The sequence below is a fragment of the Emys orbicularis genome, chromosome 7, assembly GCF_028017835.1.
Source record: "Emys orbicularis isolate rEmyOrb1 chromosome 7, rEmyOrb1.hap1, whole genome shotgun sequence".
Taxonomy (NCBI): domain Eukaryota; kingdom Metazoa; phylum Chordata; order Testudines; family Emydidae; genus Emys; species Emys orbicularis.
The window spans coordinates 82,161,448-82,184,158 of NC_088689.1; the positions used below are offsets into that span (position 1 = coordinate 82,161,448).

The 22,711-nt window shown below is 54.2% G+C and overlaps 1 protein-coding gene across 1 annotated transcript in view; it reads right to left on the minus strand.

Annotated features, from left to right (window-relative positions):
- Positions 1-1,370: 1,370 nt before the first annotated feature.
- Positions 1,371-22,711, minus strand: part of CACNA2D2 (calcium voltage-gated channel auxiliary subunit alpha2delta 2) — a 581,166-nt gene continuing 559,825 nt past the window's right edge. Inside the window, exons 26-39 of the mRNA XM_065407282.1 lie at positions 22,456-22,546; positions 21,381-21,443; positions 21,136-21,239; positions 13,514-13,612; positions 11,727-11,821; positions 11,187-11,234; positions 9,421-9,492; positions 8,594-8,746; positions 7,372-7,424; positions 5,237-5,292; positions 4,722-4,845; positions 2,684-2,793; positions 1,828-1,916; positions 1,371-1,499 (exon numbers count right to left, since the gene is read on the minus strand). Of these exons, the coding sequence (XP_065263354.1) occupies positions 1,371-1,499; positions 1,828-1,916; positions 2,684-2,793; positions 4,722-4,845; positions 5,237-5,292; positions 7,372-7,424; positions 8,594-8,746; positions 9,421-9,492; positions 11,187-11,234; positions 11,727-11,821; positions 13,514-13,612; positions 21,136-21,239; positions 21,381-21,443; positions 22,456-22,546 (1,286 nt within the window). The remainder of the gene's footprint in view (positions 1,500-1,827; positions 1,917-2,683; positions 2,794-4,721; positions 4,846-5,236; positions 5,293-7,371; positions 7,425-8,593; positions 8,747-9,420; positions 9,493-11,186; positions 11,235-11,726; positions 11,822-13,513; positions 13,613-21,135; positions 21,240-21,380; positions 21,444-22,455; positions 22,547-22,711) is intronic.

Consider the following 22,711-nt stretch of genomic DNA (forward strand, 5'->3'; position numbering starts at 1 on the left):
GGGTGTTTTAAAAGGCCCTGTTGGATCCTCTCCAGTTCTGCGTGCCTGGTGGAGAATGAATCAGCACACAGGATCAGGGCATGCTACTCAAAGGAGTGGGTAGTGCCTGCCCCAATGATGGTAGTCTGGTCCAGAGAGAGACCCATGAACCCTTAGCTAAGCGTCCTGCCAATGTATCCTTGGGTCAACTGTCCAGGGGCATCTGTTATCCGGCCTGGGTTGTAGTGGGAGGATATCTCTGGGGAACGAGGAGACAACATGGACCAGAAAGTTCTTCTTAGCCACGGTTAGTCCCACCCCCTGTATGCCAGGGCTAGAATGATGCATATGAATGGCTGCTGAAGGTCTTGGATCCCCTCTCCCACTTCCCCACTACAGAGTTATCGATTTAAATAAATAATACTGATCATGACATTCAATTCAAGTTTCTTTTTTTGTGTGTGTGTCCTTGTTGCTGACAATAAATATTTGTACTTCTTCAGGCTAAAACGTTGGAAAGTAGATGTAGAAAGATATGGTTTAAAATCCTCAGGCTACAAAATAATAATTGAAGATTGGAATAAAATGGATGTAAATAAGGTGAGACTTGGACGGGATGGCGTTGGAAAGCACCTAGGGATTGGGCAGCATGGATAAGCAAATGAGGACATTATAAAACTATAACATCGGTTGTTTTTTGAGTTCAAGAAGCCACAGTGATTGGCTGAGAAGTTAACAAGACTCGTCTCGATTTGGCAAGAAAACACCATTTTTTTTCTCTTCTATTTTGTTTTGCGTTTTTGTCTGGATGGGCAGGGCGGGAGGGCGGATTATCTCAAACAGAAGAGTAATCCAGCATCGGTGTTGGTTAAATACTTTAAGACAGCAAAATGGTAAGACATCTCTCAATGGAAACTACAAAATCTCCCAGAATTCCACAGGTTCCATGAGGGAAAAGAGAAAAAAAAAAAAGAAAACCGAACCAAAAAAACAGGTCACTGTTCTTCGTATTTGGCCAACAGCTCAATGGAAGGGAGAGGACGGGGTCAAGGAGTCAAGAGCTCAAGGACGCTCGCTGTCTGAAGAACAGAAGCCTCAAATGGGTTGTGATTCCCCAAGTCTTGCTCAAGCTCAGTTCTTGCCAACCTGCTGCACAGAGACACTAGAAAGGCAAGGCCAGATTGGAGAGATTGGGAAACAAAGCAAAAGGAAAAAGAAAAAGAAATTCCAGGCTCCTCAGTGGAGCGAGAGGAGGTCCTCATGAGCCACAGCCAAGGTGTAACCAGAGCGGATGGGACGAGAAGAAGTTGCCCTTTTCCAGTACGCCTGGAGAGGATGGAGATGGAGTTTTAAACAAAAGAAATATGGATGGGTTGGACCAGATGGATGTTTTAAAGGCAAGATGCCGAGGACAGAGGCTGGCGGCTGGCAGTCAAGTAGAGGAGCAGCAGCTGCAGGGCTAACAAGACGCTGAGGGAGGGTTTGAAGGAGGCCCCTCTGCCACAGTCTGAGGTATCTTCCTGCGGAGACAAAAGGCGAGATGGGTTTCTGCAGGGATCGGGTGGGCGGGTGAGATCATCACACACGTGCCAGTGGGACCGGGACAAAGGCAGTCCCCATGCAGTGACCGGCTTCCGCTGACTGACACCCAGAACAGACGCACTCACTCTAGGAGAGCTTCGGAACCAGAGGGAGGTTATTGCCTGTGACCCGGCGCATCCTTAGAAAAGCAGGAGCTGCTGGCAACCTTGCTTTCCATCCCCAGCAGATTCCATGCACAGCTTGCCCTGCCTCCCTTCTCCCAGGACCCCTGCTTCCCCTGCCCCTGGAGCCAGTTCCCCCGCTTACCGCTGCATCGTAGTCAAAGCAGATGTGGGGACCTTTCCGGTACCGGGGCTTGTCTACCAGCTCACACTGATTTGGATCTCTCGGCGGAGCTTCACGTGTCAAGGAAACAACGTTGTGCAGGCATGATTCTGGGGGTGAGGGCAGAGGGATGAAGTGGGGCTGGGGTGGCTTAGAGAAGTTAAGCAATGGGACAGGAGGCCCCCCAGAATGCAGGGGACTTCATGAGGTCTGCGATTAGGGAAGGACCGAGTCCTCCCAAGATATTCTCCCCGGTTCTCTTCTTTCCTCACTTGGAGGCTAGTGCACAGCATTGCCCCTTGGCTTTTAACCCTTTCTACCGGGAGCCGTGTATCTCAACCCATCGTCATCGATCCCCTTCCTGTCTTTGAAGCCCTCTGGCAGGTTGCTTTGGTCTCCTCTCTTCCCATTGAGAACAATCCCAGCTCCCTTAACCTTCCCTCACTGGTCACCGGGCCTGGAGAACGTAAGTGATCACCTGGGCATCTGAACACTCTTGGGTGGTGCGGGCCCAGAAGAGAAACAGCTCAGTGCTGAACTCACGTGAGGCAGAGAAACAACCAGCTCCAAGGGGAGTTGATCTGTGGACTATGTTTTTTATTTCTAAGGCGTTGGGCTGCTGGAAGGGTCCTGCACTAGCATGGGCTGCACTTAGGGCTCTCCTGAAACCTATGGGCTTGAAGAGGCGCTTATACTGTACTGGCCCTCAGTGCGGGGTGAATTCCACCCTCTGTGATCATCCAGGAGAAAAGCTCCTCTTCTCTCCAATGTCTGTTGGCCGTGTCCTGGGGCTGAGGTGGGAGCTGTGAAGCCGAATGCAGCAACAATCAAAGGATACCTCGTATCTCCGCCTGAGGGAGCTTGGTGGACTCACACTGGCTGCACATCGGCTTATCCGCTACAACGAACAGCAGGTTGGTGTTCGCGAGCCTCTGTGCGTGGAACAGTCTGTGGGAGGGGAGCAATGTGGTTATCCAAGGCCACATCTCCTGCGCTGCATCCTCCATCTCTGCTGTGCCGCTCCCGAGGAGCAGAGAGCAAACCCAGCTAGTGCTACCTGGGAAACCCTAGCCACCATGAGTGCAGTTCTTCCTTGGCGTGGCTGACCTGTGACCCTGAGCCCCACACGCCAGTACAGGCCGCCACATCCCCTGCCATCGGTGACCTCCCAAGTACCATCAGGGAGGGATGTGATGGAAGATTAAGGTACCAAAGAGGCGTCCAAAGCTTTCACCCCATCTGGTGGCCCTGTTCAGCCAGGTGAAATTCCTTCCTTCCCAGGCTGCGAGGGCTCGGGTGTCAGAGCCACTGTGTTGACGTTAGAGGGGAAAGGTTCCACTTGATGAAACCCCAGTAGTCTGCACAATTAGGAGCTCACCTCGAGTCCAGCTCACTCAGCCCATGGGGCTGTCGGTACCAGCAATTGCTGGTGTCATGGGACAATGCTATTGCGAGTGTTTATTTATATAAAGGGCCACGGCCGTGAGTGGTGCTTTACAGAGAGAGACACATAATTCACACCCCCAATCTAAAATTAGATCAGGGCCACAACAGCCATCACATCATGGAGGGAACAGTAGCTCCGGCACCACCAACCCCAGCACCGCTGCATCCTCCTTCCCCTTCTCAGCAGGTGTGGGAACGATCCGGGGACTTGAGGGGGGGGGGGGAGAAATCGCTGCTGCCACCTGGGCATCTCAGCAATCAGTAACTGACCATCGGCTGAATTAAGGTCATTATTAATTCATGCACCCACAAGACTCTTCTGGTCTTGCAGTTCTTATTGAGTCAGCAAGGTGCCCAAGCTTTGCCCAACAGAGGGTGAGGTGTCAGTTGGGCAGGAGATGAAGGGCCCCATCCAAATTGTGTAACATGGAGCAGGATGCAGCTGCCCACTGAGAGACTACAGATCCCAGCATGCAAGGCACTGCTCGGAATTGAGTAGCCTGGCCTCGGTGCATGCTGGTGGGCCTCTGGCTAATGTGGCTTAATTAGGATCGGCTAAAATGATCATGTAACAAATTCTGTGGTCCCTTACACAGATTTGTATTTGGCCCAGTATAAAATACACCACCATTTTAAACTCCAAGGCCTCCTGAGTTAAAAAAGAACCTGAAGTGGAAGAGAAAGTTCCTCTCCCAGGCATCAATGTTCTCTAGCTCTTCATCAGGAAGGCTTTCTGGGCAGAGGAGTCTGATCAGCTAACAATGGCTCAGAGAGTGCAGATCTCTCGTACAACCCTGCGGATCAGGGACTCCGCAGCCAAATGCAACAAAAACAAATCACACAAGCGCAAGCAGTGACGTTCTAGCAGCTGCCTGTGATTCTGCATGGAGCTGATGGCACAAAGAGTTTGGCTTCAAACCTGCAAATGCACTCAAGATGCAGTACCACTGCATGCTTGTTGGCTGCTACTGCTGATGGCACTGCCAGCGCTGCTGTGTTTGTTCCAGTCCTTGGCGCTACTGCAAAGCAACTGTGCCACTCTCAAGGAGAAGCAGTTGAAGTGAAAAGAAGAGATGGAGCTTCCTTTGCATGGACCTGATTCAGTTCCCACTGAATGGAGTATTTGCTTTGATTTTAACAGGAGTTGGATGGGGCCCAAGGAGCCATCTTCATTGTTCTGCTCTTCTTCAGCAGCCTGGCTCCTTCCTCTCCAAGCGGTTGGATTGACGAGCCTGCTGCACAGAACTGACACTAGAGCACTCCAGCGTCCTCAGCCTCAGGACCCCTTGGCAGGAGAAAGACCCTCTGATGCCCCCAGCCCTCCTTGCAACAGAGTGCATGTTGTCTAGCTGTGAAATGCACTCTGGACACATTGTTCTGGTTACCAGTTGCTCTGAACCCCGCCGCTGTGGGCATCCGATCGCACTGACCTGGAGCAGTTTCCACAGTCAATTATAGAGTTATAGGTGGCGTTGACGGTGCTGAAGTAGTACTGCGTCTGCTTCATGATGCAGCTGGTCTCTCTGGACTCCATGCTGTCCGCTGTGACATCCTCTGTCACCAGGGACAAGAGACACAGTGGGACATAGCAGGAGGAAAACCCTTGGCTGCTCATTCCCACCCCACTGGAATGTGCCCTGCTTCTCTAAGCCCCTCTGAAGCAGCAGCCAGAACTAAGGTGGACTTTGCTGGCCAAAAATACACTCCACGATATTCTGGAAAGCAATACAATGTACCCCAGAAATCTGCGTGCTGGGGCTGGGTGGTTACTGCAGTGACTCCAATGCTGGTCAGTGGAAGATCAGCTGGTGACACCATCTATCTATCTCAGTAGCTTAGTACGCTCCATCCCCCGGTCAGACATTTACTTCCCCTCTCTCCAGTGCTTCCTCCTCCCCACTCATCCCTCCTGCTGCTGCACGGCATTAACCCGGGCAGGACTTACCTGTTTGAAACCAGCTGCTGTAGGTGAGGCTGTACAAGAGCTGCTGGAACAAAGACCTTTGGGAAGGAAAACACAGAGCCGTTAGCTGACATGAGAGGCCAATCAGAACACACTGCTAGGGCCAGGCTACGCACTGAATATAAGGCTGTGGGCTGCTCCCTGGGAGCACTAGTATAGACAGTTTTACACTGTGTCAGCTAAGCCCCCTTCACTCCAGCCTGACATGCAGCTCACAAGATCAGAAGCCAGAAGCAGATGTTTCTTCTCCCATTTCTCTCTCTGTGCAGGAGGTTGCTTTGCCTGGCTTTGAGCTACTCTGACATCACGAAGGCAAGTACAGCCATCGCATGGAAAGGAACCCACCCCATCCCACCGTGAATCTGATCAAAGCCAAAGAGACCCAGCCACTCTAAGCCTTCCGTTCCTTGAAGAGCACTCACTTTCCTCAGGCTAGTTCTCCTTCGCGTGCGGAACTCAAATTCTGTCACTTGGCAGCAGGGCCGCCCCGCCGTAACACCCCCCCCCCCAGCGCCGCGCCGGCCAACCCCCCCCCCCCCGAGCACCTCGCCGGGCCGGCCAAACCCCCCCCCCCCCCCCCGGGCGTCTCGCCGGGCCGGCCAAACCCCCGGAGTGCCACGCCGGCCAAACCCACCCCCCCCCCCCCGAGCGCCTCGCCGGGCCGCCCAAACCCCCGGAGCACCGTGCCAGCCAAACCCCCGTCCCCCGAGTGCCTTGCTGGGCCACCCAAACCCTCGGAGCGCCACGCTGGCCAAACCCCCGCCCCCCCGGAGCGCGACGCCGGGCCGCCCAAACCCCCGAGCGCCGGCTGCCCAACCCCCCGCCCCTTCCGGAGCGCTGCGCCGGGCCGCCCAAACCCCCAAGCGCCAGCCGGGCAAACCTCTGCCCCCCCCTCAAGCGCCGCACCGCCCAAACCCCCGGAGCGCCCCGCCGCGCCACCGAAACACCCCCCGCGCTGCCCGGCCGAAACAAACAAACAAAAAAAACCCCTCGAGTGCCGCCCCGCCGAACAAAAAAAAACAAAAACAAAAACACCGCGAGCGCCCCTGCCACCCCAACATTGGCCGCCCCTTTTAAGGTGCCGCCCCAAGCATGTGCTTGGTTGGCTGGTGCCTGGAGCCGGCCCTGCTTGGCAGGTGACATCACTGACGCAGATACGAGCAATTAACACAAACGCGGCAAAAACTGGGTGAGAGACGACGTTCCATTTGCTAATAAAGTACGATTTTCAAACCAAACCCACACAGCATTCAGGAGCTCTTCTATTGGCCCCAAGGCTATCCCCTTCCATCTCTCTCAATCCAGATAGATAGATCCATCCATCCAGATAGAACTATCTTCTAATAGCGTGTCAACCACCGCTGCATCTCAGCACCAACCTAATGATCCATATAACACACCCGTAAAAAGCACAAAAGCCAAAAATGTTCAAATTTGGGTGGCAAAAGTTAAATATCTATATCCACATTTAGACCCCTAAATAAAAATGGCCTGATTTTCAGACATGAGTTGCTGAGCACCAGCAGCTCCTGATAAAGTCAGGGAAGCCACTTATTTAGGTACCTAATTTTAGACATCCATGTTTGAAACTTTCTGCTTAACTGTACAGAGAAATGTCTAACTGATGCCTAGGGGTGTGTGGGTGTCTGTGTGTGTGTGAGACAGAGAGAGAGATGCTGACTAAAGGGAGTATCTCACATTGTATCTGAAAGGTGTAAACACCAAGGGAGCAGAGCAGGGAAATAATCAGGAGATCTGGATTGAAATGGATTAGTGCAGACATAGGCTGAATTGCAGGGAACATTTTCTGATGCTGAGACGTGTTAGGCGGAAATGGAGGCTCCCTAAGGAAGTGAGGTGGAAACCCCACAGATTTAGAAGAAGCGTGGACAAGCCCCAGGATCATGGAGTGTAGGGAATTCTCCGGCCCGGGGGATGGGATGGACCAGATGGGAGCTTTTAAGGCATTTCCACCTGACTTCTATCACTAGCACTCTCTCACTCTGCCTCGCTGTGGCACATCCTTACTCTCCAGTCTCACTCTAAAATCTGGGCCGCATACAGCTTCCTTGGCTGCTCGGGGCTCAGCAGCAGCGCCGAGAGAGATGGAGACTTACCATGCGGCGGCTGATGTCCACCAAGCCAGGTTCAAGAAATCTGCCATGGTGGGCTGGAAAGAAAGAGGAGAAGGAAACAACGTGTCAACGGAGCAGGGCTGCAGAGAGACCCTACAATAATAAACCAGTGGGCAGCATCCAGGGATTGATGCTGCAGAAGAACAGGTGTGAAGCGCTCCCCGTAGATGCGTGTGCTAGAGCCACACGGATAGAGGGCTCCATTTGCTCTTGTCTCCCCCACTTTATAACCTATTAGTGGCTCTAAACATGGCTGGTGTCCATACCTCCCCAGGTTAACGCTTGGTTAGTGACTGTGGCCACTAGTGGTCTTTCTCCCAGCCAGAGGTCTGTGCCGGCACACTGCTGTTACCGGCTAACCTGTCTGGCTCACTGCTCTTTTGCAGAGTAGTGTTAACTCTTAACCAGGCCTGCGTAACTGGTGTGGCTGGTCTCCCTTCCTCCCCGCTCTCTGTGCGGTAGGACACCCCAGAGTGCATTGCAGTACGTGATGCTGGGGCTGCTCCATGTCGCGTCCACTGGGCGCTCGAGCCCCCGCTGCAGCACTCTGGGAGAGCTGCCCGTGTTTTCCCAGAACGCACTCAGACCGATGCAGTAGGCAGCTCGGTAAAGGTGGATGCACGGCCACAGCTGGCACACGACTGTGCTGCGAGGAAAGCTGCTGCATGGACACAACTCAGTCATGCTGCTGGGTACCATATCGGAGGAGACCGCAGCCTGGCCACAAAGCCTAAGCGCGTGTGTAAGACAAGAGGCTATTTCAGACTCTGCGCCCTACAGGGAAGCTGAACCTTGATGAGCTACTCTCCACAGTCCCCCACTCCACAAGGCATAAGGAAGAGGAGGGATAAAGCAACCCTCTCCCACTCCAGTGCAATGTTGAATCCCCTGGGGACACAGCACTTGGGGCTCTGTGAGAGCACACTGTCAGAGTATCACTCAAGGCTTGGTACCAACAGGCAGATTAAGAGGACTGGCCAGCTTTCTCCTGTTGCATTCTGGGAGGACATTTGTTGCTCTGATTGGCTGCATTACCCAGCTGCTACGCCCTATGGGAAAGCCAAAGGAATTCCCCCCACTGATTTCCTTGGGCCAATCAATGGCTCTTTAATTGCCTGGCTGTTAGGGATACAGCCCCTGGACCAGCAAGTGAACTTAGCCCTCGCCTGGTCTGTGCGAGCACTGCCCATAGCCCTGCACTCACCACAAACACCCCTCTGGGGGCAGCTCCTGTGTTGCTCTGAGCTTCCGGGGTGCACACCGACTGGAAGTTGTAGGACTCCTTCCGCGCAAAGAAGGAGTTGTTGTAGAGGGCAGACATCAAATTAGCATCCACCTCGCTGAAAAACTTCCCCACCTGGAACGGACGACACCAGAGCAGAGGGGGCGAGTCTGTGCTGAGCATGGGAAATGAGACATGCTCTCTGCACAGCAGGGCTCTGCGTTGAGTCATCCAGCCAGAGCTCACGGGTGGAGTACAGGAGCCAGGCTTATGGTCACAAATGAAATGAGTTTGGAGGTCTCTGCTGAGTCCCCTGTGGGTGCTTCTTAACCCAATACACAGTTCAGTACCAGCAGGAATGACCCAGGAATGGAATAACGGTGGTGGGGCCGCAGCGCAGGACTGAAGGTCACTGGGAGAGCTGGGGGGGGGGGAGAGCAAGAAGTGGAATAGCAGGGGGTGCTGTGGGGCAGGACGCAGGGGCATTGGCAGATCCGTAGAGGGGCTCAGGCCTGGAGGAGCAAGGAGGCTGCAGGTGAGGACTGAGGTGCATCGGCAGAGCTGTGTATGTGGGGAGGCTAGGGCTGGAATAGCAGGGGGGCTGCAGGCCATCAGCCATGCACTGTGCTTAGGGGCAGCGCTATCAGTCCTTCACTTTCAGACACAACTGAAATTTACCCAAATTTGCCATGAGGGGGCAAATCACCAGGTTTCTCTGCACTCTGACTGGGATTTCCCTTCCTTCGGCTCCCAGCATCTCAGAGCCAAGACCCTCCTCCCCAGCCTTTGGCAGAAGAACTGCTGCTCACCTGGTACCAATGATCTTCCTGGTTGGAGAGCACCAGAAAGCCTCCATCGTCAATGAGAACGCAAATGAGGTCCTGCAAAAGGAGGAGAGCGTTGGTCTGATGTAGGCAGCTCAGAGCTACGGGCAGCCCTGCTGGGCTCAGCTGTGTCCAGGCAGCCGTGCCCATGGGGGCAGAGCCCAGGCACTGCCTATTGGCCAAAGTCAAGCGAGTTTCAAGAGAAATGCAAGCAGCACATGAAGTCCCTGGACAGGTGACAAGGTCAGTCAGCCCTACCCTGAGCACATGGTTCCCTGGGGCCCTCCTTCAGGATATGTCCTGAAAGCACATGGGTCTTCATGTGTTAAAGGGCTGCTGTACTGTGTGAAAGGCAGCACTGAGATACAGCTGCCAAATTAGGAGGTACGGGCCATACAGGGGATGGAACAAACCTTTGTAAAGAAAGTCTGTATCAAAATCTACCTCCCAGGGCAACGTCTGATGACAAGGGACAGGGACAGAGTTAAAGGTGTCTGCATGACTCTACGTGTGTTTTAGTCCTTTTTCAATTTGATGTGTTCAGGGGCAACCTTAACTAAGAATTTCCTGCTTTTCTGATGAGTTTTAAATCACATCAGGGTTTTTCTACTGCGATTTCCTCTGGAGTTACAGATGGGTATTTTCAACCTTAACCAAAGTCTTTTGTCTTGGAATTTCCTTTGGGTTTTGAAAAAATTTGTCACAAAGTACTCTGAGTTGGGAGGCTTTGCAGGCTCTCCCATCCCTGTGGTGTGTAATAATTATCCCTAGCTCTTAGCATTTCTCAGCAGTAGAGCTCAAAGTGCTTTACAAAGGATCATGATCTCCATTTTACAGGTGAAAGAGGGGAAGTGACTTTCCCCAGATCACCCAGCAGGTGGAGACGGGAATAGAACTCATGTTCCCTGAGAGTCACAGAGGGGGCTAGTTGTGTGACTGCAGGAGTCCTGCAAGGTGATGATGTAGATCAGAGGTTCTCAAACTGGTGGTTTGCGAGCTCCATTCAGGTGATCTGCGGATAGTTCCCTCTAAGGTGTGCACCTGGGCGGCCGCACACAAGAGAATGAAGGGCCACTCACCTAATTAGTGGAGCCGCTTAGGCATGGCTCCGCTAATTAGGTGCCTGGACCCTGGAGAAGACGCACATGTAAGGTGAGGTGGTGGCTTTGGGGGGAATAGAAGGTAGGTGGGAGGGGTCAGTGGGGTGAGAAGAGGGTGGGGGGAACTTGGGACGTGCAGGGCTGCGGCGACCAGAGAAAGAGGCGACTTTCCCCAGCTCCAAGGCTGTGGCTGCCGGGGAGAGAGGGCACATCCATTACAATAGAAAGGTAAGACTAGTGATATTAAAATATGAGTTGTGTGCTTTTATGTGTAGAACAAAAACCCGTTAATTATTATAAAGTTTTTTTTATATAGCGCTTCTTTCCAAAGCGCTTTATAATAGTTAGCTAATGGTACAAACAACATTTGGAAAGATCGTTAAGTGGTCCACCGAGACCCTCAGCAATTTTCAAGTGGTCCGCAAAAAAAAAAGTTTGAGAACCACTGATGTAGATTGTAAATGTCAAGGGGCAGGGATCACGCAGGCATCATGAACGCCTGGGGCGCTATACACATGCTTAATAATAATGGTAAGTGCATGCGGGGGGGGGGGGGGGTGGCGGCACTGAATTTGGCTGCCATGCTCTGGACTCATGGCCCAGGGTAAGGGGACAGCTGTCCTCTTGAGCCTCCCCCGTCCCACTGCTCACCTTGTTGTTGGCCTCACAGTCCATCTCGCAGCTCGTGGCGGGGTCGCACTGTCAATTCGAGCAAACACAAAGAAGCGGGGACAATTGTAAGCAGGGCAGCAAGCGGGGTGTCCGCAAGTGATCTGGCTCATTTGGAATCGCATCCATTTCTCCACTGACCACGTCCCAGCTCCTCCTGGCTGTACCTCCCCGGGGAGATCAGAAACCAACCGGGAGAGGAGGAACATGGACGTGGGAGGAAAGGGGAGGGGGGTGTAATGGGATGATGGGTGGAAGGGACGGGCAAAGGGGGAACCAGGTCTGTGTGGGATGGAGGGGATTGGGATAGCTAGGGGGCTGGCTGGTAGGAGATACTGTCAGGGCTGTGCAGATCTGGGCTGAGCTGGGATCGCTCCTGGAGCAGAGTGGGACAGGTCTGAGCAATCCCACTGGAGTGCCCCTCTCTGTGCTAACTAAGTTCCCGCCCGTAGAGGCAAAGCCCAGCAGCCCTGCCCAGGAGGGCGACAGCTCAGATCTTTCCCCTTCCCTCTCCCCACTCACCCTGCGCGTTCCCAGCTGATCCCGGTCTGTCCGATTACTTGCCAGGACTTTAAACTTTTCAGCCCAAGCCTCCAGGTCGAGCTTCACTCCAACCACTGGGGAGAGGAAAGGAGGGTGTGGGAAGGTCACAGAGCGGCTCCCCTTCATTCCCACAGCCATGCCCCGTGCAATGGAGAGGTGCGTTGACTGTGGCCAGCGAGTGTTGCCCCGTATGTTAAATCACAAGGAGCCAGACTCAGTACAGAGTAGCAGCCGTGTTAGTCTGTATCCGCAAAAATAACAGGAGTACTTGTGGCACCTTAGAGACTAACAAATTTATTAGAGCATAAGCTTTCGTGGGCTACAACCCACTTCTTCGGATGCTCTAATAAATTTGTTAGTCTCTAAGGTGCCACAAGTACTCCTGTTATTTTTGCAGACTCAGTACAGTAACTCCTCACTTAAAGTCGTCCCGGTTAACATTGTTTCGTTATTAGGTTGCTGATCTATTAGAGAACATGCTCGTTTAAAGTCGTGCAACGTTCCATTATAAAGTTGTTTGGTTCGCCCCGCTCCACCCGCCCGCCCGGCGCTCCTGCCAGGGAGCGGGGTCAGGGAGCGGGAGCTTGCCCTGTTCTGCCTACCTGGCGTTCCAGCTGGGGAGCAGGGTCGGGGCGCGGGGGCTTATCCCACTCCACCCGCCCAGCATTCCAGCCGGGGAGCGTTCAAGACCCGACCCTGCTCCCCGGCAGGAGCGCCGGACAGGCAGAGTGGTCTAGCCCCCGCGCCCTGACCCCACTATGCCCCACCTCAACCAAGCTTCACAATCATCATTGGTGAGTACAGTATTAAATAATGACAGGTTTCAGAGTAGCAGCTGTGTTAGTCTGTATTCACAAAAAGAACAGGAGTACTTGTGGCACCTTAAATTTGTTAGTCTCTAAGGTGCCACAAGTACTCCTGTTCTTTTTGCAGTATTAAATAGTTTGTTTAAAATTATTTAAAACTTATACTGTATATGTATATAATGTCTTTTGTCTGGCGAAATTTTTTTCCCTGGAACCTAACCCCCCCATTTACATTAATTCTTATGGGGAAATTGGATTCGCTTAACATGGTTTCGCTTGAAGTCGCATTTTTCAGGAACAGAACTACAATGTTAAGTGAGGAGTTACTGTATAGTCGAGGGCTCAGGATCATCCTCCTAGTTCCCACATGGGCCAGAGGGAGGTGGCTGCTCCCCATCAGTGGAACCACACAGGGGAAGCCCAGGATTGACTGGACACAGAGAGCTCAGCCTAGAACCAGGGGCACAGGTTCCAACTTTTCCTTTTCACTGGGGGTGCTCAACCCCCGCTTCACCCCAAGGCCCTGCCCCCACTCCGCCCCTTCCAGTAAGGCCCCGCCTTCACTCTGCCTCTTTCTGCCCCCTCCCCCAAGGCCCTGCCCTCGCTCTGCCTCTTCCTGCCCCCACTCCACCCCCTCCCCGAGGCTCCTGCCCACCCGCTGCTCTTCACCCTCCCCCAAACCTCTCTCCGAGCCACCAAACAGCTGTTTGGCAGTGCCCCCCCCATCAGCTGTTTGGCGGCAGCAGGGAACAGCTGTGGCCGGTGGGTGCTGCCACTGTTTTTTTTCCAAGTGGAACAAAAGGGGGAGACCCCCTGAGCCAGGTTAGCATCCTGAGTGGCAGAGCCCACAGCTAGACAGAGCGTATCACCCTGCAGGCTGGGCCCAGACAATCCAGGAGATGCCCATAGAGGGGCTTTCGCCTAGGTCTGCCATGCAGACATCTCCCTGGGCACCCTGACCTGCTGGCTTCAGGGTCCTCCCGCCAATGCTGAGCTCCACGGCTGTGCTGACCAGGATCCCAATGGTGTTGTTTTCGAGCTCCAGCCCTCTGTAGCTGGCTGTGGGGAGAAGAGAGAGACTGGAGACCACATAAGATGCGGGCAGGGCCACCAAGCAGGTCCCTCTGGAAGGGGAGGCCCTGGATCCATCCCTGCTGCCATGGCACTTTCTTAGATTCACAGAATCCAAGGCCGGGGGGACCATTGTGACCATCTAGTCTGACCTCCTGGATAACACAGGCCAGAGACCTGCCCCACAATCCCCCTAGAGCAGATCCTTTAGGGAAACCTCCAATCTGGAGTTAAAAGTTGTCAGTGATGGAGAATCCACCACGCCGCTTGGTAAATGATTCCACCACGCCTTATTTCCAGCCTGAATTTGTTCAAAGGACCTCCCTGCCAGGTGGGGCTTAGGGTATTGCATCTGCTGGGTCGAGAGCTGGGCAAACCACACAGCAATAACTGTTCACACCTCCAGCTGAACCCTCCCGCTCCCACTCAATGGAAAGGCTCTTGGGCTTCTTCTCCCTTCTAGCCTGATTCCACCTATGGCTGCTGGCCCACCGATGCTCCCGCCCAGGGGCAGGGCTCTCTGAGAGAGCCTCTGACCGCTCCAGGCCATGGATCAGCTGGGGCACTGCAGAAGCATGGACAAACCATGTGCACCTTGCTCTTTACACGACTGTCTTCCTGGCAGCCTAGACGGCAGGAATGCCTTCTGGTTCACCAGCACCAGCGCATATGGCCTGGCAGAGTAACGCTGCAGGCTCAGCTAGTGCCGGGCACCTTGCTCGCCATTACAACGCAATTCCCACCTCCAGGAAAGGATTCTCCTACCCACCAGTGGGCAATGGACCAGGATATCTGAACCAGCAGAGCCCAAGAGATGAAGCTGCCCAGGGCCAGATCTCAGGCATGTTTCCCCAGGAGCCCTCGGCAGGGCCTGCTCTGTACCTCCGGAGGCATAGGCGCCAACTTCTGCTCCCGCCGGTGGGTGCTCGATCCCCCTCTGCTCCATCCCCACTCCACCCCCTTCCCCAAGTCTCCGCCCCTGCCCCGCCTCCTCCCTTGAGCGTGCGGTGTCCCTGCTCCTCCAGCTCCCTCCTGGAGCAGAAGTGCTGGGAGGGAGGGGGAGGAGCATGAATGCGGTATGCTCAAAGGAGGAGGTGGGGAAGAGGCGGGGGGAGCTTGGCTGCTGGTGGGTGTGGAGCACCCGCTAATTCTTCCCCGTGGGTGCTCCAGCTCCAGCCACCTACTGTTCTAGGAGTGCAAGCTTTCGTGTAGCAATGCGGCCAATGCCAGCAACGTGGGCTCCTTCCGAGGGCTGAGTCTCTGGGGCTGTGAGCTTCCCCAGCACAGTGCCCTAGATGCACTCGGGGAGTCACACATTAACACCACAGCTTTTACTTTGAAACCTATCTGGGCTCAGAGCGCCTGCCAGGGGTGGCTGTAGTCTCCACTTAGTGCCAGCCCTGGAGCACCCACGCAGTCAGCACCTATTGTGACAAAGTTCCTCCTCTATCTTGGTGGGTCCTGCGCTTATTGGCGGATTTTCTTGCCTCAGAGATTCACCATGTGGTTGGGGAACAGCCCAGAGACCTTCCCCTCTGGAAGAACCCACAGTCCAGGTCAATTGGGAGGTTTGGGGGGAACCTGGGCTCGCCCTCTACTCCGGGTTCCAGCCCAGGGCCCTGTGGACTGCAGCTGTCTATAGTGCCTCCTGTAACAGCTGCATGACAGCTACAACTCCCTGGGCTACTTCCCCATGGCCTCCTCCAAACACCTTCCTTATTCTCACCACAGGACCTTCCTCCTGGTGTCTGATAATGCTTGTGTTCCTCAGTCCTCCAGCAGCACACCCTCTCACTCTCAGCTCCTTGCACCTCTTGCTCCCAGCTCCTCACACTCTTGCCACAAACTGAAGTGAGCTCCTTTTTAAAACCCAGGTGCCCTGATTAGCCTGCCTTAATTGATTCTAGCAGCTTCTTCTTAATTGGCTCCAGGTTTCCTAATTAGCCTGCCTGCCTTAACTGGTTCTAGCAGGTTCCTGATTACTCTAGTGCAGCCCCTGCTCTGGTCACTCAGGGAACAGAAAACTACTCATCCAGTGACCAGTATATTTGCCCTCCACCAGACTCCTGTACCCCACTGGTCTGGGTCTGTCACATATCCCTCCCCCCTGCTCAACGCCAAGGGGTTGGGCAGCTTGGGACGCCAGACAGTGCACACGTGACAAGCCATTGGCATTGCCATGACGACTCCCTGCTCTGTGTTGCACACGGAACTGGAAAGGTTGGAGGGATAAGAACCATCTGGTCACCCTTGTGTTCTTCTCCTTGTTCCGCTGAATCCATTGAAGAGGGGCATGGTCGGTCACGAGGACAAATCTGCGCCCGAGCAGGTAGTAGCGCAATGTTTCCATGGCCCATTTTACAGCGAGGCATTCTCTCTCCACCACTGCATATTTTTGTTCCCTTGGAAGGAGTTTTCGACTGAGGTATAGAATTGGGTGGTCCTCCTCCCCGACCATCTGTAATAGAACGGCCCCCAACCCTACTTCCGATGCATCCGTCTGCAGGATAAACTCCTTGGTGAAATCAGGGGCTATCAGTACGGGGTTATTGCAGAGGGCAGTCCGTAGGTCTGTGAATGCTTCCTCTGCTACGTCAGACCATCTCACCAGATCAGGTCCACGGGCTTTCACTAGGTCTGTCAGGGGGCTTGCCCTTGTGGCAAAGTGGGGGATAAATCGTCGGTAATACCCCACCACACCTAGGAACGCCCGGACTTGTTTCTTGCGACTTGTCCGGGGCCAATTTTGGATGGCCTCTAACTTGTTCACTTGGGGTTTTACCAGACCTTTTCCCACAATGTAGCCAAGATATTTGGCCTCTGTAAACCCTACAGCGCACTTGGCAGGGTTTGCTGTCAGGCCAGCTCACCTGAAGGTATCAAGGACTGCTTCCACCTTCTCCAGGTGGGTTTCCCAGGCTGGGGTATGAAAGACCACATCGTCCAAGTAGGCCGCAGCATAACTGTTATGCGGGCGTAATAGCTTGTCCATGAGGCGCTGGAAGGTAGCTGGGGCCCCATGTAGTCCAAAAGGGAGGACAGTATATTGAAAAAGACCCTCTGGTGTAGAGAACGCAGTCTTTTCCTTTGCGTCTTCTGCAAGGGGAATCTGCCAGTACCCCTTTGTCAAGTCTAGGGTAGTCAAGTACCGGGCATTACCCAGACGGTCCACTAGCTCATCTATGCGAGGTATGGGGTACGCATCGAACTGGGATACTTCGTTTAGTCGCCGGAAGTCGTTGCAAAACCATCAGGTTTGGGCACCAGCACGATTGGGCTGGACCACTGACTGTGGGATTCTTCGATGATCCCCAACTCCAGCATTTTTTTTACTTCTGCTTTTATTTCCTCCCTTTTCGCCGCTGGCACCCGATAGGGCCTCATTGTTACTCTGGCCCCAGGGTTCGCGACGATGTGGTGATATGTCTCGGTTGTTCGACCCGGTTTTGTCGAGAACACATCTTGGTTCCGGAAGATCATCTCAGACACCTCATTCTTCTGGTCTGGTGTTAAATCGGGAGACACTCTCACCTGTTTGGAAGGCTTGTTTTCCTGGGTTAGGTCTTTTTGGACCGTTGTGCAAGCCTCTTGTGCATGCCAGGGTTTCAGAAGGTTAACGTGATAAATCTGTTCTTGTTTTCTGCGTCCTGGCTGCTGCACCTTGTAGGTTACTTCCCCCACGGGTTCAACCACCTCATAGGGCCCCTGCCATTGGTCCAGAAGCTTGCTTTCTGCCGTGGGTACTAACACCATAACCCGATCCCCTGGTTGGAACTGTCGCACTTTTGCCTGGTGATTGTAATGGGTTCGCTGGGCCTTCTCCAAATGTTCCCGTACAATAGGGGTAACCCGGGCTATCCGGTCTCGCATCTGCATTACATGCTCTATTATATTTCTCCCCTCATTGGGTTCCTCTTCCCAGATCTATTTGGCGATATCTAGTATGCCACGGGAGTGACGCCCGTATAATAACTCGAAGGGGGAAAACCAGTTGAGGCCTGAGGTACCTCCCGGATAGCGAACATAAGGTAGGGTAGTAGGGTGTCCCAATCCTTCCCGTCCCGACTTACCACCTTCCTTATCATAGCCTTGAGGGTTCGGTTAAACCTTTCTACCAACCCATCAGTCTACGGATGGTAGACCGAAGTTCTCAGGGTATGTATATGGAGCAGCGTGCAGAGGTCCTTCATTAGCTTCGACATAAATGGGGTTCCTTGGTTGGTTAATATCTCCTTCGGTAGCCCCATTCGGGCAAAGATCCCTACCAACTCTTTGGCTATAGTTTTAGAGGCCGTGTTCCGCAGGGGGACAGCTTCTGGGTAGCGAGTAGCATAGGCCAAAACAACAAGTATATATTGGTGGCCCCGAGCCGTCTTCTCCAGGGGTCCCACTAGGTCCATGGCTATTCGCTCGAAGGGGACCTCTATGATGGGAAGGGGTACTAAAGGTGCCCTCAAGTGGGGACGGGGACTGTGCAGCCGACACTCCGGGCAGGAGGCACAGTACCTCCGCACTTCTTCATGTACTCCGGGCCAGAAGAACCGTCGTAGGACTCGTGCCAGGGTCTTCTCTACCCCCAAATGCCCCCCAAAAAGATGACTATGAGCAACACTTAATACAGCGTTCTGGTGTTTTTGAGGTACTAGGATCTGCTGTACCTTCTGCCCCTGTACTGGTGCAACCCGGTATAAGAGATCCTTCTTCATTATGAAATAGGGTCCTGGTCCCTGGGTTTTCCCTTCCACGGGGACCCCATCTATTTCAGTCACCTCCTTCCTAATGTTGTCGTACCTTGGGTCTTCTGCCTGGTCCCGTCCAAAATTTCCACTCCCGGGGCTAATCTGCCCAAGATCTAGGGGCCCAGTCTCTGTTGCCTCTACTGGTTCAGAAGCATTAGGTTGGGGGGCAGTCTCAGGTGCTTCTCCCTCCTGCGTGGCCTCCTTTTCAGCTGCGCGGGTCCGCCTACCTACAAGAGCGACCCTCTGGCTTTGGGTCAGTATTCGGGTTCCCAAGGCCTTAGCTGCTCTTCTTTCCCTTTTTGTCTTTCTACCCTGTCTGGGAGTGGAGAACAAATCTGGGGATATTTCAGAGAAGATTGGGGGTTGACAGTCTGCTGTGGATGCCTCAACAATTTTAGGGTCCCCATCTTTCTCCAATCCCCCTACTGGGAGTAAGTTTCCAAACCCTGGGAAGTCCCTCCCTATGAGCACCGGGTATGGGAGTTTAGGGACTACACCTGCTGCTACCTCAGTAGTGTTCCCTTGGATCTCGATTTTTACTGGGATGATGGGGTAGTAACTAACTGTCCCATGGACACGTTATCCCCGTACGTTTAGCCTGCAGCAGTTGACTACGCTTCACGAGCTTCCCTGAGATAAGCGTGATAGCACTCCCCGAATCAACCAGTGCCGTGGTCCCTACCCCATTTAGTTTCACTGGTCTGGTATACATATGTGGGGTTAGTGAGACCCCCACAAGGTGGATTAGGGAGCATGGATCTGTCCAGTTCCCCAGGTTACACTGCATAGGCTCCTCAGCATTGGGACACTGTGCAGCTATGTGTCCCCACTCCCCGCAGGCATAACATCTGTATGGTGCCCTAGGCGTTCCCCGGTCTCTTGGTTTGGGCAGTCTAACATCACGATCCTCTTCTCCCTCAGTGCTCCGACTCTTTGTGGCCTCTGATGGGCCTTCAGCCTCTCTCTTTTTCCACCTGGGCCCTCCTGGTGGCCCAGTCACCCGAACTTTAGGGCTTGGTGCTGCTAGTTTAACCCGGGGTGCCTCTTCCTTAACTGGTCGGGTCAGCTCCCTCGCTGTCCTTCGCCTCTCTACCAGGGCGACAACCTCGTCATAGGTGGAGGGTTTGTTCTGGCTTACCCAGGCACGAAGGTCTGGTGGTAGTCCCCTCATGTATCGGTTGATGACCAGAACCGCTAGTATCTCTTCCGGACTCCGGGACTCTGTTTGCAACCACTTTCGTGCGAGATGGATGAGGTCATACAATTGGGACCGCGGGGTTTTGTCTTCCTGGTACCTCCAACCGTGATACTGCTGGGCCCGCACTGCTGTCGTTACCCCAGATCTGGCCAGGATCTCTGCTTTCAGCTGGGGGTAGTCTGTCGCAGCCTCTTCAGGCAGATCATGGTAGGCCTTCTGGGCCTCCCCACATAGGAATGGGGCAAGGATGCCAGACCACTGATCTCGAGGCCAGGCCTCCCGTAGGGCTGTCCTCTCAAAGGCCAGAAGGTATGCCTCTACATCATCCTCCCATGTCATTTTCTGCAGCCAATGGCTGGCCCGTATGAGCCGCGTCCCATCATGGCCGCGATTCAGCTCTGTAAGGGATTTTACCTGGTTTACCAGTTCCCGCAACATAGCTCGGTCTTGAGCAGCCTGGTCCATCAGCAGGCGATTAGTCTCTTGCTGCAGCCGTACTGCCTCCTGTTGGGCGGCTGCCTGGACACGGGTAGCCTCCTGCTGGGCCGCCGTAGCTTGTATCAGTGCCCGCACTACGTCATCCATTGTGGTGAAAAAAATAAACCCTCTCCCTTTTTGTTTTGTTTTTTGTTTTTTTAAATCACCCTCCTTCTTCCGCCGCGCTGTGCGCCCCAAGATCCCACTGCTGACACCAGTGTGACAAAGTTCCTCCTCTATCTTGGTGGGTCCTGCGCTTATTGGCGGATTTTCTTGCCTCAGAGATTCACCATGTGGGTTGGGGAACAGCCCAGAGACCTTCCCCTCTGGAAGAACCCACAGTCCAGGTCAATTGGGAGGTTTGGGGGGAACCCAGGCCCGCCCTCTACTCCGGGTTCCAGCCCAGGGCCCTGTGGACTGCAGCTGTCTATAGTGCCTCCTGTAACAGCTGCATGACAGCTACAACTCCCTGGGCTACTTCCCCATGGCCTCCTCCAAACACCTTCCTTATTCTCACCACAGGACCTTCCTCCTGGTGTCTGATAACGCTTGTGCTCCTCAGTCCTCCAGCAGCACACCCTCTCACTCTCAGCTCCTTGCGCCTCTTGCTCCCAGCTCCTCACACTCTTGCCACAAACTGAAGTGAGCTCCTTTTTAAAACCCAGGTGCCCTGATTAGCCTGCCTTAATTGATTCTAGCAGTTTCTTCTTAATTGGCTCCAGGTGTCCTAATTAGCCTGCCTGCCTTAACTGCTTCTAGCAGGTTCCTGATTACTCTAGTGCAGCCCCTGCTCTGGTCACTCAGGGAACAGAAAACTACTCATCCAGTGACCAGTATATTTGCCCTCCACCAGACTCCTGTACCCCACTGGTCTGGGTCTGTCACACTATGTCCGGAGGTAGCAGAGATGCTTCCAGCCCCCAGACACAGCTCCAGGCCCTGAGAGCCATTGCTGTCTCCTCTCTCGGTACTGCTGCAAAGCAGCTGAGCCCGGGGAATCCTGTCTCATTCCAGAGGGCCATGAAGCACTGGGCTAGTCCCTGCCATGCACACCAAGCTGCTGTCTGGTTGGGGTGCCGGTGCAGGGCGGTACTTACGGTCCCGGTAGGGTGGTTTGAAGATATACCCCTTGTTGTCTAGGCTGCGCCGATAGAAGCTGGCGTTGAAGGGCTCCGGGTCCTCTTCCCAGTCGTCGGCAGCTCTGGAGGGAGGGAGGAGAAGAGGCCCCAAATCAGTGAGGCCATCAGTGGTGATAGCTCGTGTATGCCAGCCGGCCCGCATGTTGAGGCTGCACCCTCACACAGACAGGGCTGAGACGCGAAGGGTAATCAAGGCCACTTACTTGTTAGGGAAAACTCGGGTGATGCCACCATCCGTGGCCGCAAACACGGCCAGGAGACTGTACCTGCAATGAGACAGGACAGGAGCACAGAGCGTTACAGCTGGCCACAGGGCACTCCAGCTCCTTTTCCCACCTCAGCGCTGCCCTCACTTCCATCTAGCTATGGGTTTTTTTTCCTACTGCCCATCACTGTAGTATCCGGGCCCCTTCCTTGCCAAATCAATAGCAACAATGAAATCCCCCATGGACTTTGTGGAGTCCATGGCACTTCTGCCTTGTCAGGGTTGAAACCCTGCTTGGGCTGGGGATGTTTTGGGGGCAGAGTTGGGTATTAAATGGGTGTTTGAATGAGTGCGATCAGTTGCAGCTGGGCCCCCAGGGGGTTCAATGCTTCCTACAGCAGTGCGTCACTGATGGCGGAAAAGCTCTCCCTAAAAGGAAGGCCTTGTGCAACGGTTCCTAAAGATGGTCTGACTCTGGATTCGCCTGATCTGGATCAACTATTGAATGCACTGGAACTGTCACCTTGAGCGCCATCCGTGCCAGCAGGGAGAGCTTCCCACAGCCGTGCCCTGCCCCTGCCACCTACTGTTCTAGGAGTGCAAGCTTTCGTGTAGCAATGCGGCCAATGCCAGCAACGTGGGCTCCTTCCGAGGGCTGAGTCTCTGGGGCTGTGAGCTTCCCTAGCACAGTGCCCTAGATGCACTCGGGGAGTCACACATTAACACCACAGCTTTTACTTTGAAACCTATCTGGGTTCAGAGCGCCTGCCAGGGGTGGCTGTAGTCTCCACTCAGTGCAGAAGCTGGCTACTGCATGAGCCTTGCTCAGCGAATGAACATCAAGGTCCAGGCAGAAAGTCTGGCCTCAGGTAGGGGTTTCACGGCTGCTAATGCTGGTATTATCTAGCCTACACGGGCCCCTCCAGAGCCCATTCCAGGAGGGCCCTGCCTTCCAGCTGGGGTTTTCCAGGTGTGTCATTGACTAAGGGACTCAGTCTCTCTGCTCCCAGCTAGAATTGCCCCCGGCCGGGCTGCTGCTGGTGGGACTGGGTCTGGAATGGGGCTGTGCCTACGTGTTGAGGTCCTGGTCCTTCCACACCCTCTCCACCAGCTGCTGGGTGATTCCTGTGTCCAGGATCAGGTTGTGAAGGAGGAAGTTGTCACCTTGAAAGCAAGAGGGAGACAAGAGAACAATGAGGTTTGTTCCCCACCCGGAGCCTCCCCTGCGACCTGCCAAGCAGCAGTCTCCCCCCACCCAGGATTCCTGCCCCAGGGACTCTTGCCCCCTGAGTGATGGGTGAAGGAAGGTGGGTTCCCCTCGCCCTTTGG